Source organism: Petromyzon marinus (genome assembly GCF_048934315.1).
Source record: "Petromyzon marinus isolate PM22_M1 ecotype Great Lakes invasive population chromosome 70 unlocalized genomic scaffold, UKy_Petmar_22M1.pri1.0 chr70_unloc.4, whole genome shotgun sequence".
In the NCBI taxonomy this organism is placed as follows: Eukaryota; Metazoa; Chordata; class Hyperoartia; order Petromyzontiformes; family Petromyzontidae; genus Petromyzon; species Petromyzon marinus.
The window spans coordinates 427,095-443,021 of record NW_027422606.1 but is presented as its reverse complement, the minus strand read 5'-3'; the positions used below and the strand labels follow the sequence as shown (position 1 = coordinate 443,021).

Sequence of the window (15,927 nt, the reverse complement as noted above, 5' to 3'; positions counted from 1 at the left end):
TCTACACCCCCCCTACCTCCATACCCCCCTCTACCCCCCTCCCTCTACCCCCTGTACCCCCCCCTCTACACCCCTACCCCCCTCTACCCCCCTCCCTCTACCCCCCTGTACCCCCCCCTCTACCCCCCTACCCCCCTCTACCCCCCTCTAACCCCACCTCCATACCCCCCCTCTACCCCCTCTAACTCCCCCTCTACCCCACTCTAACCCCCCCTCCACCTCCATACCCCCCCTGTACCCGCCCCCCTACCCCTGTCCATCCCACCCCACCACCTTCCATCCCCCCCCCCTCCCTCCCACCTGGCAATCCTCTCCCCTCCCACACCCCCACCCACCTCTCCCCCCACCCCCCCTCCCCTTCCACCCCCCCCCCCACTAACCCCCCCCCACTCCCCCAGGTCGCCCCCCGTGCTGCTCCAGATGCTGATGGAGAATGGCAGCGTGGATCCGGCGTGCGTGGGGCAGCCTCCTACCTCAGAAGTCATGCTGCAGAGTATGGAGCTCACCACTGATTCACTCAACCTCACTCACCCACACCCACTCACATTCACTCACTCACTCACCCACTCACTCACTCACCCACTCACCCACTTACTCACTCACCCACTCACTTACTCACTCACTCACCCACTCACTCACTCACCCACTCACCCACCCACTCACTCACTCACCCACTCACTCACCCACCCACCCACTCACTCACCCACTCACTCTCTCACCCACTCACCCACTCACTCATCCACTCACCCACTCACTCACTCACACTCACCCACCCACTCACTCACTCACTCATCCACTCACTCACCCACTCACCCACTCACCCACTCACCCACTCACCCACCCACTCACTCACCCACACTCACCTGGCGTGCGTGGGGCAGCCTCCTACCTCAGAAGTCATGCTGCAGAGTGTGGAGCTCACCACTGATTCACTCAACCTCACTCACACTCACTCACTCACCCACCCACTCACCCACTCACTCACTCACCCACCCACCCACTCACTCACCCACACTCACCCACTCACCCACCCACCCACTCACCCACTCACCCACTCACTCACTCACCCACCCACTCACTCACTCACCCACCCACTCACCCACTCACCCACTCACTCACTCACCCACTCACTTACTCACTCACTCACCCACCCACTCACTCACCCACACTCACCTGGCGTGCGTGGGGCAGCCTCCTACCTCAGAAGTCATGCTGCAGAGTATGGAGCTCACCACTGATTCACTCACCCTCACTCACCCTCACTCACTCACTCACCCACTCACCCACTCACTCACTCACCCACTCACCCACTTACTCACTCACTCACCCACTCACTCACTCACTCACCCACTCACTCACTCACCCACTCATCCACTCACTCACCCACACTCACCCACTCACCCACCCACTCACCCACTCACACTCACCCACCCACTCACTCACCCACACTCACCCACTCACCCACTCACTCACTCACTCACCCACTCACTTACTCACTCACTCACCCACTCACCCACTCACCCACCCACTCACTCACTCACCCACAATCACCCACACACTCACTCACCCACTCACTCACTCACTCACCCACACACTCACTCACCCACTCACTCACTCACCCACCCACTCACTCACCCACACCCACCCACCCACTCACCCACACTCACCTGGCGTGCGTGGGGCAGCCTCCTACCCCAGAAGTCATGCTGCAGAGTATGGAGCTCACCACTGATTCACTCACCCTCACTCACACTCACACACTCACTCACTCACCCAGAACTGTTACTGCGATTAATTACGACTTTGTTAACGTCTAACTTTTTGCATATCCGACCAGGAACACTAGCCAGTGAACTCAAGCACGTACACCAAGCTCTTAAGGCTAATGGTTACTCCGACTATACAATCCGCAAAGCTATGACTCAAACCATGAAGAAGGACCCTCTTGAGGAGCCTTTCAAAACCATCACTTTACCCTACATTGCGGGGATCACAAAAAAGATCTCCAAAATCTTGAATAAACACAAGATCCAGGTCCGTTTCAACACATTACATAAAATCCGTGATCTGGTTCCGTCTGTAAAAGATGTGATTCCGGACATACAATACCCTGGTGTCTACAAACTAAGTTGCCTCTGTGGTAGTAGTGACATTGGAGAAACCAAACGCCATGTCTCAGACCGCATTCGTGAACACAAAGCAGACCTTAAACACAGTAGGACCAACACCTCGTCCGTGGCAGATCATTGTTATAATTCAGTAGGCTCACATGACATTGACTTTTCCAAGACAGAGGTTCTTTGTAAGCCATCTGGCTGCCATGAGAGATTCGTTCATGAGGCTATCCACATATACAAGCACAGAGACAATTTCAACCGAAAAGATGGATTCTCGCTTAGCAATCATTGGAAAGATTTGATAAACTATTTCAGGTCTTAATTGATTGTTCACGCTTACAGTGGCTTTCAGACAGCATACATTAATTTTTCGTCTCCCCCCTCCTCTTTTCAGAACATAGATGGACTCGTCCTTCTAAACAAACTGTCAAATCGCTGCGCGTGGCGCTAACGTTTTTTTTTAATAAATACACCGTTTTAAAACTAAATAAATTATTGCAAACCGACACACCTGATGATGACCGTTTGTGTTATGGTCGAAACGTCGTGAGAATTTTTATTGTTTTATATATTTTTTATTATTTTATTGTTTCCCTTCAACGTGACTTTACCGAAAGAACTAAGAATACGGTTGCTGTGTGTTGGAGAGTTAAACCCACTACGACATTTACAATTCGTTACTAGTACAGCACTAACCGGTTGCTGTGTGTTGGAGAGTTAAACCCACTACGACATTTACAATTCGTTACTAGTACAGCACTAACCGGTTGCTGTGTGTTGGAGAGTTAAACCCACTACGACATTTACAATTCGTTACTAGTACAGCACTAACCGGTTGTGTGTGTTGGAGAGTTAAACCCACTACAACATTTACAATTCGACATTAGTACAGCACTAGCCGGTTGCTGTGTGTTGCAGAGTTAAACCCACTACAACAATTACAATTCGTCACTAGTACAGCACTAACCGGGTGCTGTGTGATGGAGAGTTAAACCCACTACAACATTCACAATTCGTCACTAGTACAGCACTAACATTTTTCGGTGTTTTGGAGATCAAATCCACAACATTTACAATCCGAGTACGACGTTTCGCCAGTAATTGCAACCCGACATCATCAGGCGTAGAGCAGACCGAAGCTGTGGAGGAATCCTCCTCCTGTTTCGCTCCTCAAACAGAGGAGGTAAAAGCGATGACGTCACTTGAGAGCTCGTCACAGGTTAATGAATGCAATTCTAGATTTAAAGCTTTCGTGACTGCTAGGATCCATACTCTTTGGTTCTATTGGGTAAAGTAACGTAGGTGAAAATAAAATAACAAAAAATCACGACGTTTCGGCCACAACACAAGCGGCCTTCATCAGGGGCAGGGACGAAACTGTCTGGAGGACAGCGCTGGAGTGGGAGAAGCTACGCTCAGATCACGACCTTTATGCCGCGATCACAAGCTTAAAGGTCGTGATCTAAGCGTGGCTTCTCCCACTCCAGCGCTGTCCTCCAGACAGTCTCGTCCCTTCACCTGATGAAGGCCGCTTGTGTTGTGGCCGAAAAGTCGTGATTTTTTGTTATTTTATTTTGACCTATGTGACTTTACCCAATAGAACCAAAGAGTATTAATGAATGCACATGAATTACAATGGGTGTCCATTGCCGGTTGGGTAATTCATACCTGCGTAGTGTATTTCACGGAGACACACACTTGAACTTGGAGGCAACTCGTTTATTTCTAAAACTCCAACAGGACAATTGTATAACGTACAACAACAGTGAACTAGACCCCTACTGGGTAACTACGCATAACGTACAATAACATTGAACTAGACCCCAACAGGGTAACTATGCATCACGTACAGCAACAGTGAACTAGACCCCAACAGAGTAACTACGAATAGCGTACAACAACAGTGAACTAGACCCCAACAGGGTACCTATGCATCACGTACAACAACAGTGAACTAGACCCCTACAGGGTAACTATGCATCACGTACAACAACAGTGAACTAGACCCCTACATGGTAACTATGCATCAGGTACAACAACAGTGAACTAGACCTCAACAGAGTCACTATGCATCACGTACAACAACAGTGAACCTGACCCCAACAGGGTAACTTTACATCACGTACAACTACAGTTAACTAGATCCCTACAGGGTAACTATGCATCACGTACAACAACAGTGAACTAGACCCCAACAGAGTAACTATGCATCACGTACAACAACAGTGAACTAGACCCCAACAGGGTAACTATGCATCACGTACAACAACAGTGAACTAGACCCCTACAGGGTAACTATGCATCACGTACAACAACAGTGAACTAGACCCCAACAGGGTAACTATGCATCACGTACAACAACAGTGAACTAGACCCCTACAGGGTAACTATGCATCACGTACAACAACAGTGAACTAGACCCCTACAGGGTAACTATGCATCACGTACAACAACAGTGAACTAGACCCCAACAGGGTAACTATGCATCACGTACAACAACAGTGAACTAGACCACAACAGGGTAACTATGCATCACGTACAACAACAGTGAACTAGACCCCTACAGGGTAACTATGCATCACGTACAACAACAGTGAACTAGACCCCAACAGGGTAACTATGCATCACGTACAACAACAGTGAACTAGACCCCAACAGGGTAACTATGCATCACGTACAACAACAGTGAACTAGACCCCTACAGGTTAACTATGCATCACGTACAACAACATTGAACTAGGCCCCTACAGGGTAACTATGCACAACGTACAACAACAGTGAACTAGACCCCAACAGAGTAACTATGCATCACGTACAACAACAGTGAACTAGACCCCAACAGGGTAACTATGCATCACGTACAACAACAGTGAACTTGACCCCAACACGGTAACTATGCATCACGTACAACAACATTGAACTAGACCCCTACAGGGTAACTATGCATCACGTACAACAACAGTGAACTAGACCCCTACAGGGTAACTATGCATCACATACAACAGTGAACTGGACCCCTACAGGGTAACTATGCATCACGTACAACAACAGTGAACTAGACCCCTACAGGGTAACTATGCATCACGTACAATAACAGTGAACTAGACCCCAACAGAGTAACTATGCATCACGTACAACAACATTGATCTAGACCCCAACAGGGGGTAATTATGCATCACGTACAACAACAGTGAACTAGACCCCAACAAGGTAACTATGCATCACGTACAACAACAGTGAACTAGACCCCTACAGGGTAACTATGCATCACGTACAACAACATTGAACTAGACCCCTACAGGGTAACTATGCATTACGTACAACAACATTGAACTAGACCCCTACAGGGTAACTATGCATCACGTACAACAACAGTGAACTAGACCCCAACAGGGTAACTATGCATCACGTACAACAACAGTGAACTAGACCCCTACAGGGTAACTATGCATCACGTACAACAACAGTGAACTAGACCCCTACAGGGTAACTATGCGTAACGTACAACAACAGTGAACTAGACCCCTACAGGGTAACTATGCATCACGTACAACAACAGTGAACTAGACCCCTACAGGGTAACTATGCATCACGTACAACAACAGTGATCTAGACCTCTACAGGATAACTATGCATCACGCACAACAACAGTGAACTAAACCCCTACAGGGTAACTATGCATCACGTACAACAACAGTGAACTAGACCCCTACAGGGTAACTATGCATCACGTACAACAACAGTGAACTAGGCCCCTACAGGGTAACTATGCATCACTTACAACAACAGTGAACTAGACCCCAACAAGGTAACTATGCATCACGTACAACAACAGTGAACTAGACCCCTACAGGGTAACTATGCATCACGTACAACAACAGTGAACTAGACCCCTACAGGGTAACTATGCATCACGTACAACAACAGTGAACTAGACCCCAACAGGGTAACTATGCATCACGTACAACAACAGTGAACTAGACCCCTACAGGGTAACTATGCATCACGTACAACAACAGTGAACTAGACCCCAACAGGGTAACTATGCATCACGTACAACAACAGTGAACTAGACCCCTACAGGGTAACTATGCATCACGTACAACAACAGTGATCTAGACCCCTACAGGGTAACTATGCATCACGTACAACAACATTGAACTAGACCCCTACAGGGTAACTATGCATCACGTACAACAACAGTGAACTAGACCCCAACAGAGTAACTATGCATCACGTTCAACAACAGTTGTTTCTACGGGGGCGTGGCCTCGCTCCGCCTTCGGCCACGCCCCCTCCTGGATCTTCCCAGAAGGTTCTCGACCGAGCATCACCGTGTCCCTCGCCGCCACCCTGTGGGGGTCACGTGCCCTCCTGGGGAGGGGGGGGGTCGCCCAGCCTGTCACGTGCTCACGAGCCCTCTCTCTGACCGTCATCCGAAGCATGCCCCCTAGGGGACGCGTCCAGGCCAGAGCCACTCTGGTGCCAGAGAGAGGTCCATGACCCAGAGCTCCACTCCTATGCCACTGGCTGGCGTGACACGCCACAGTGACACCATTCACGTCGCTGCAACGATGTTACGGATACATTCATCGTGCTGATGACGGTGGCGGTGCTGATGGTGCTCGTGATGGTGCCGGTGATGATGGTTGCGGTGCTGATGGTGCTCGTGATGATGATGGTGCTGGTGATGATGGTTGCGGTGCTGATGGTGCTCGTGATGATGATGGTGCTGGTGATGGTGCTGCTGATGATGGTGGCGGTGCTGATGGTGCCCGTGATGGTGCTGGTGATGATGGTTGCGGTGCTGATGGTGCTCGTGATGATGATGGTGCTGGTGCTGCTGATGATGGTGGCGGTGCTGATGGTGCCCGTGATGGTGCTGGTGATGATGAAGATGGTGGTGGCGGTGCTGATGGTGCTCGTGATGGTGCTGGTGATGATGGTGGCGGTGCTGATGGTGCTCGTGATGGTGCTGGTGATGATGATGATGGTGGTGGCGGTGCTGATGGTGCTCGTGATGGTGCCGGTGATGATGGTTGCGGTGCTGATGGTGCTCGTGATGATGACGGTGCTGGTGATGGCGAGTCAGGCATGGACTTGGCCATGGCGGTGCTGACGGTGGTGGCGGTGTTGATGGTGATGACGATGGTGCTGATGATGGTGATGATGATGATTGTGATGATGATGGTGATGATGATGGTGATGATGGTGCTGATGATGCTGATGATGATGACGGTGCTGACGATGGCGAGTCAGGCATGGACTTGGCCGTGGCGGTGCTGACGGTGGTGGCGGTTTGATGATGATGACGATGGTGCTGATGATGATGGTGCTGATGATGATGGTGCTGATGATGGCGAGTCAGGCATGGACTTGGCCGTGGCGGTGCTGACGGTGGTGGCGGTGTTGATGGTGATGACGATGGTGCTGATGATGATGGTGATGATGATGGTGATGATGATGGTGCTGATGATGCTGATGATGATGACGGTGCTGACGATGGCGAGTCAGGCATGGACTTGGCAATGGCGGTGCTGTACGGAGGACTGACAATGCTCACGCTGCTCTGCACGGCGGTCTACCTGGAGGAGGTGGTGTACCTGCAGCGCAAGATCGAGTGTCCCTACAAACGGAAGACGCTCGTGTGGATCAACGGAGCGGCCCCCGTGAGTCCGACAGACTCCCCTCGTACGCACAGAGACTCTCAAAGACTCACTCACACAGAGACCCATAGACTCACTCACACAGAGACCCATAGACTAACACAGAGACCCATAGACTCACTCACACAGAGACCAAGAGACTCACACACACAGAGACCCATAGACTCACTCACTCAGACAGCCATATACTCACACATACAGAGGCCCATAGACTCAACACACAGAGAGCTATAGACTCACTCACACAGAGACCCATAGACTCACTCACACAGATACCCATAGACTCACTCACACAGAGATTCTCATAGACTCACTCACACAGAGACCCATAGATTTACTCACACAGAGACCCATAGAATCACTCACACAGAGACCCATAGACTCAGTCACACAGAGACCCACAGACTCACTCACACAGAGACCCATAGACTCACTCACACAGAGACCCACAGACTTACTCACACAGAGACCCATAGACTCACTCACACAGAGATTCTCATAGACTCACTCACACAGAGACCCATAGACTTACTCACACAGAGACCCATAGACTCACTCACACAGAGACCCATAGACTCAGTCACACAGAGACCCACAGACTCACTCACACAGAGACACATAAACTCACTCACACAGAGACCCATAGACTCACTCACACAGAGATTCTCATAGACTCACTCACACAGAGACCCATAGACTCAACACAGAGAGCTATAGACTCACTCACACAGAGACCCATAGACTCACTCACACAGATACCCATAGACTCACTCACACAGAGATTCTCATAGACTCACTCACACAGAAACCCATAGACTCAACACACAGAGAGCCATAGACTCACTCACACAGAGACTCTCAGACTCACTCACACAGAGACCCACAGACTCACTCACACAGAGACCCATAGACTCACTCACACAAAGACCCACAGACTCACTCACACAGAGATTATCATAGACTCAATCACACAGAGACCCATAGACTCACTCACACAGAGACCCATAGACTCATCACACAGAGGCCCATAGACTCACTCAAACAGAGACTCTCATAGACTCACTCACACAGAGACCCATAGACTCACTCACACAGAGACCCATAGACTCAGTCACACAGAGACCCATAGACTCACCATGCAGAGACCCATAGACTCACTCACACAGAGAACCATAGACTCACTCACAAAGAGACCCACTGACTCATCACACAGAGACCCTCATAGAATCACTCACACAGAGACCCATAGACTCACTCACACAGAGACCCATAGACTCACTACCACAGAGACCAATAGACTAACTCACACAGAGACCCATAGACTCACTCACACAGAGACCCATAGACTCACTCACACAGAGACCCATAGACTCACTCACACAGAGACCCATAGACTCATTCACACAGAGACCCATAGACTATCACACAGAGATTCTCATAGACTCACTCACACAGAGACCCATAGACTCACTCACACAGAGACCCATAGACTCAACACACAGAGAGCCATAGACTCACTCACACAGAGACCCATAGACTCACTCACACAGAGACCCATAGACTCACTCACACATAGACCCATAGACTTACTCACACAGAGACCCATAGACACACTCACACAGAGACCCATAGACACACTCACACAGAGACCCATAGACTCATCACACAGAGACCCATAGACTCACTACACAGAGACGCACAGACTCACCACACAGAAACCCACAGACTCACCACACAGAGACCCACAGACTCATCACACAGAGACCCACAGACTCACCACACAGAGTCCCACAGACTCACCACACAGAGACCCACAGACTCACCACACAGAGACCCATAGACTCACCACACAGAGACCCATAAACTCACTACACAGAGACCCACAGACTCACCACACAGAAACCCACAGACTCACCACACAGAGACCCATAGACTCACCAAACAGAGACTCATAGACTCACCACACAGAGACCCACAGACTCACCACACAGAGACCAATAGACTCACTCACACAGAGACCCACAGACTCACTCACACAGAGAGCCATAGACTCACTCACACAGAGATTTTCATAGACTCAGTCACACAGAGACCCATAGACTCACTCACACAGAGACTCATGAACTCACTCACACAGAGACCCATAGACTCAGTCACACAGAGACCCATAGACTCACCATGCAGAGACCCATAGACTCACTCACACAGAGAACCATAGACTCACTCACAAAGAGACACACTGACTCATCACACAGAGACTCTCATAGAATCACTCACACAGAGACCCATAGACTCACTCACACAGAGACCCATAGACTCACTACCACAAAGACCCATAGACTAACTCACACAGAGACCAATAGACTTACTCAAACAGAGACTCTCATAGACTCACTCCCACAGAGACCAATAGACTAACTCACACAGAGACCCATAGACACACTCACACAGAGACCCATAGACTCACTCACACAAAGACCCATAGACTCACTCACACAGAGACCAATAGACTTACTCAAACAGAGACTCTCATAGACTCACTCACACAGAGACCCATAGACTCACTCACACAGAGACCCATAGACTCAACACACAGAGATCCATAGACTCACTCACACAGAGACCCATAGACTCACTCACACAGACACCCATAGACTCACTCATACAGAGACCCATAGAATCAGTCACAAAGAGATTCTCATAGACTCACTCACACAGAGACCCATAAACTTACTCACACAGAGACCCATAGACTCACCACGCAGAGACCCATAGACTCACTCACACAGAGAACCATAGATTCACTCACAAAGAGAGCCAATGACTCATCACACAGAGACCCATAGACTCACTCACACAGAGACCCATAGACTCACTCAAACAGAGACTCTCATAGACTCACTCACACAGAGACCCATAGACTCACTCACACAGAGACCCATAGACTCACTCACACAGAGACCCATAGACTCACTCACACAGAGACCCATAGACTCAACACACAGAGAGCCATAGACTCACTCACACAGAGACCCATAGACTCACTCACACAGAGACCCATAGACTCACTCACACAGAGACCCATAGACTTACTCACACAGAGACCCATAGACTCATCACACAGAGACCCATAGACTCACTACACAGAGACGCACAGACTCACCACACAGAAACCCACAGACTCACCACACAGAGTCCCACAGACTCATCACAAAGAGACCCACAGACTCACCACACAGAGACCCACAGACTCACCACACAGAGACCCACAGACTCACCACACAGAGACCCATAGACTCACCACACAGAGACCCATAAACTCACTACACAGAGACCCACAGACTCACCACACAGAAACCCACAGACTCAGCACACAGAGACCCATAGACTCACCACACAGAGACCCGTAGACTCACCACACAGAGACCCACAGCCTCACCACACAGAGACCCACAGACTCACCACACAGAGACCCAAATTCTCATCACACAGAGACCCACAGACTCACCACACAGAGACCCACAGACTCACCACACGGAGAACCACAGACTCACCACACAGAGACCCACAGACTCACCACACGGAGAACCACAGACTCACCACACAGAGACCCATAGACTCACCGCACAGAGACCCACAGACTCACTCACACAGAGACCCATAGACTAATCACACAGAGACCCACAGACTCACTCACACAGAGACCCATAGACTCAACACACAGAGACCCATAGACTCACCACACAGAGACCCACAGACTCACCACACAGACACCCACAGACTCATCACACAGAGACCCACCGACTCACCACACAGAGACCCACAGACTCACCACACAGAGACCCACAGACTCACCACACAGAGACCCACAGACTCACCACACAGAGACCCACAGACTCACTCACACAGAGACCCACAGACTCACTCACACAGCCACCCACAGACTCACTCACACAGAGACCCACAGACTCATCACACAGAGACACACAGACTCATCACACAGAGACCCACAGACTCACTCACACAGAGACCCACAGACTCACTCACACAGAGACCCACAGACTCACCACACAGAGACCCACAGACTCACTCACACAGAGACCCACAGACTCACTCACACAGAGACCCACAGACTCACCACACAGAGACTCACAGACTCTAGATTTGATGCTTTCGTGACTGCAAGGATCCATACTCTTTGGTTCTATTCGGTAAAGTAACGTAGGTAAAAAATAAAATTGCAAAAATCACGACGTTTCGGCCACAACACCAGTGACCTTCATCAGGTGAAGGGACCGTGCTGTCTTGAGGACAGCGTTGTAGTGAAAACAGCCAAGCCCAGGTCGCGTCCTTTAAGCTGTGTGGGAGGAAGTAAAACGCTTTGACAAAGGAATTAGCATAACAATTATCACGATGTACGTAGGAGGTCATGGGCCATGATGGACCAGGAGCGGGTGGGGGAGTAGAGTGAGTGGAGTGAGTGGAGTGAGTGAGTGGAGTGAGTGAGTGAGTGGAGGGAGGAGGAGGGAGGGAGGGAGGAGGAGGGAGTGAGTGAGTGAGTGAGTGGAGTGAGTAAGTGAGTGGAGTGAGGAAGGAGGGAGGAGTGAGTGAGTGAGGAGGGAGGAGTGGAGTGAGTGAGTGAGTGAGTGGAGTGAGTGAGTGGAGGGAGGGAGGAGGGAGGGAGGGAGGGAGGGAGGGAGGAGGGAGGGAGGAGGGAGGGAGTGAGTGGAGTGAGTGAGTGAGTGGAGGAGGGAGGAGGGAGGGAGGGAGGGAGGGAGGGAGGGAGGGAGGGAGGGAGGGAGGGAGGGAGGGAGGGAGGAGGGAGGGAGGAGTGAGAAAGTGAGTCAGTGAGTGAGTGAGGAGGGAGGGAGGGAGGGAGGGAGGGAGGGAGGGAGGAGGGAGGAGGGAGGAGGAGGAGGAGTGAGTGAGTGGAGTGAGTGGGTGGAGGAGGGGGAGTGAGTGAGTGAGTGTGGAGGAGTGGAGGAGGGAGGATTGAGTGAGTGAGTGAGTGGAGTGAGTGAGTGGAGGGAGGAAAGGAGGTGTGGAGTGAGTGAGTGAGTGAGGAGGAGTGGAGTGAGTGAGTGAGTGGCGTGAGGAGGGAGTGAGTGAGTGGAGTGAGTGAGTGAGTGAGAGGAGGAGGAGTGAGTGAGTGAGTGGAGTGAATGAGTGGAGTGAGTGAGTGGAGTGAGTGAGTGGAGTGAGTGGAGTGAGTGAGTGAGTGGAGTGAGTGAGTGAGTGAGAGGAGGAGTTAGTGGAGTGGGAGGGAGGGAGGGAGGAGGGAGGGAGGGAGGGAGGAGTGAGTGAGGAGGGAGGAGTGGAGTGAGTGAGTTAGTGCAGTGAGTGGAGTGAGGGAGGAGGGAGGGAGGGAGGGAGGGAGGAGTGAGTGGTGAGGAGGGAGGGAGGGAGGGAGTGAGTGAGTGGGAGGGAGGGAGGGAGGGAGGGAGGGAGGGAGGGAGGGAGGGAGGGAGGGAGGGAGGAGAGGCGGGAGGGAGGGAGGGAGGGAGTGAGTGGAGTGAGTGAGTGGGAGGAGGGAGGGAGGAGGGAGGAGTGGAGTGAGTGAGTGGAGTGAGTGAGTGAGTGGAGGAGGAGGGAGTGAGTGGGAGGAGGGAGGGAGGGAGGGAGGGAGGGAGGGAGGGAGGGAGGAGGGAGGGAGGGAGGGAGGGAGGGAGGGAGGAGGGAGGGAGGGAGTGAGTGAGAGGAGGAGGGAGGAGGGAGGGAGGGAGGAGTGAGGGAGGAGGGAGGGAGGGAGGGAGGGAGGGAGGAGGGAGGAGGGAGGAGGAGGAGGAGGAGGAGGGAGGGAGGGAGGGAGGGAGGGAGGAGGGATTCGAGTGAGTGGAGTGAGTGAGTGAGTGAGTGAGTGAGTGGAGGAGGGAGGAGTATAGAGTGAGTGGAGTGAGTGAGTGGAGTGAGGAGGGAGGGAGGGAGGGAGGAGGGAGGGAGGGAGGGAGGGAGGAGTGAGTGGAGTGCGTGGAGGGAGGGAGGGAGGAGGGAGGGAGTGAGCGAGTGAGTGGAGTGATTGGAGGAGTGAGTGAGTGGGAGGGAGTCAGTGGAGGGAGGAAGGAGAGGGAGGGAGGAGGGAGGAAGTGGAGTGAGTGAGTAGGGAGGGAGTGAGTGGAGTGAGGGAGGAGTGAGGGAGGGAGGAGTGAGTGGAGGGAGGGAGGGAGGGAGGGAGGGAGGGAGGGAGGGAGGAGGGAGTGATTGGAGGAGGAGTGAGTGGGAGGAGGGAGGGAGGGAGGGAGGGAGGGAGGAGGGAGGGAGGGAGGGAGGAGGGAGGGAGGGAGGAGGGAGGGAGGGAGGGAGGGAGGGAGGGAGGGAGGGAGGGAGGGAGGAGGAGGGAGGGAGGGAGGAGGAGGAGTGGAGTGAGGAGGAGGGAGGGAGGAGGGAGGGAGGGAGGAGTGAGTGAGTGAGTGGAGTGAGGGAGGAGGGAGGGAGGGAGGGAGGGAGTGACTGAGTGAGTGGAGGAGTGAGTGGAGGGAGGAGTGAGTGAGTGAGTGAGTGGAGGAGGGAGGAGTGAGTGGAGGGAGGGAGGGAGGGAGGGAGGGAGGGAGGGAGGGAGGGAGGGAGTGAGTGAGTGAGTGAGGAGGAGGAGGGAGGAGTGAGTGAGTGATTGGAGTGAGTGAGTGAGGAGTGAGTGAGTGGAGGGAGGAAGGGAGGGAGGGAGGGAGGGAGGAGGGAGTGAAGTGGAGTGAGTGAGTGGTTTGAGTGAGTGAGTGAGTGGAGGAGGGAGGGAGGGAGGGAGGGAGGGAGGGAGGAGGAGAGAGTGAGTGAGTGAGTGAGTGGAGTGATTGGAGTGAGTGAGTGAGTGAGTGGAGGGAGGGAGGGAGGGAGGGAGGGAGGGAGGGAGGGAGGGAGGGAGGAGGGAGGGAGGGAGGGAGGGAGGAGTGAGTGAGTGGAGTGAGGAGGGAGGGAGGGAGGGAGGGAGGGAGGGAGGGAGGGAGGGAGGGAGGAGTGAGTGGAGTGAGTGGAGTGAGTGAGTGAGTGAGTGGAGTGAGTGAGGGAGGGAGGGAGGGAGGAGTGAGTGAGTGGAGTGAGTGAGTGAGTGAGTGAGTGGAGTGAGGGAGGGAGGAGGAGGGAGGGAGGGAGGAGGAGGGAGGGAGTGAGTGAGTGGAGTGAGTGAGTGAGTGAGGGAGGGAGGGAGGGAGGGAGGAGAGTGAGTGGAGTGAGTGAGAGTGGAGGAGGGAGGGAGGGAGGGAGGAGGGAGGGAGGGAGGGAGGAGGGAGGGAGGGAGGGAGGGAGGGAGGGAGGGAGGAGGGAGGGAGGAGGAGTGGAGGGAGTGGGAGGAGGGAGGAGGGAGGGAGGGAGGGAGGGAGGGAGGGAGGAGGAGGAGGGAGGAGGGAGGAGGGAGGGAGGGGAGGGAGGAGGAGGGAGGAGGGAGGAGGGAGGGAGGGGAGGGAGGGAGGGAGGGAGGAGGGAGGAGGGAGGGAGGGAGGGAGGGAGGGAGGGAGGGAGGAGGGAGGGAGGGAGGAGGGAGGGAGGGAGGGAGGGAGGGAGGGAGGGAGGGAGGGAGGGAGGGAGGGAGGGAGGGAGGGAGGGAGGGAGGGAGGGAGGGAGGGAGGGAGGGAGGGAGGGAGGGAGGGAGGGAGGGAGGGAGGGAGGAGGGAGGGAGGGAGGAGGGAGGGAGGGAGGGAGGGAGGGAGGGAATGAGTGGAGGGAGGGAGGAGGGAGGAGGAGGAGGAGTAGAGGGAGGAGAGGAGGAGGGAGGAGGAGTGGAGGGAGGGAGGGAGGGAGGAGGAGGGAGGGAGGGAGGGAGGGAGGGAGGGAGGGAGGGAGGGAGGGAGGGAGGGAGGAGGGAGGGAGGAGGAGGGAGGAGGAGGGAGGAGGGAGGAGTCGAGTGAGTGAGTGAGTGGAGTGAGTGAGTGAGTGGAGTGAGTGAGTGAGTGGAGTGAGTGGAGTGAGTGGAGTGAGTGGAGTGAGTGAGTGAGTGGAGTGAGTTGAGTGGAGTTAGTGGAGTGAGTGGAGTGAGTGAGTGGAGTGAGTCGAGTGAGTGAGTGGAGGGAGGGAGGGAGGAGGGAGGGAGGGAGGAGGGAGGGAGGGAGGAGTGGGTCGAGGAGGGAGGAGGGAGGGAGGGAGTGAGTGGAGTGAGTGAGTGAGTGGAGTGATTGGAGTGAGTGAGTGGAGTGAGTGAGTGAGTGGAGGGAGGGAGG

General features: G+C 53.4%; 1 protein-coding gene across 5 annotated transcripts in view; it reads left to right on the top strand.

The window, feature by feature from the left end:
* Nucleotides 1-15,927, top strand: part of LOC116937797 (organic solute transporter subunit alpha-like) — a 136,436-nt gene that overhangs the window by 62,213 nt on the left and 58,296 nt on the right. For 3 of the 5 annotated variants that reach the window (XM_076058366.1, XM_076058365.1, XM_076058367.1), the window contains 2 exons: nt 399-493; nt 7,632-7,786. In XM_076058366.1, the coding sequence (XP_075914481.1) occupies nt 399-493; nt 7,632-7,786 (250 nt within the window). Of the gene's footprint in view, nt 1-398; nt 494-1,181; nt 1,220-1,678; nt 1,714-7,631; nt 7,787-15,927 lie in introns of those variants that run through there. The other 2 variants (XM_076058368.1, XM_076058369.1) reach the window with 2 other exon arrangements.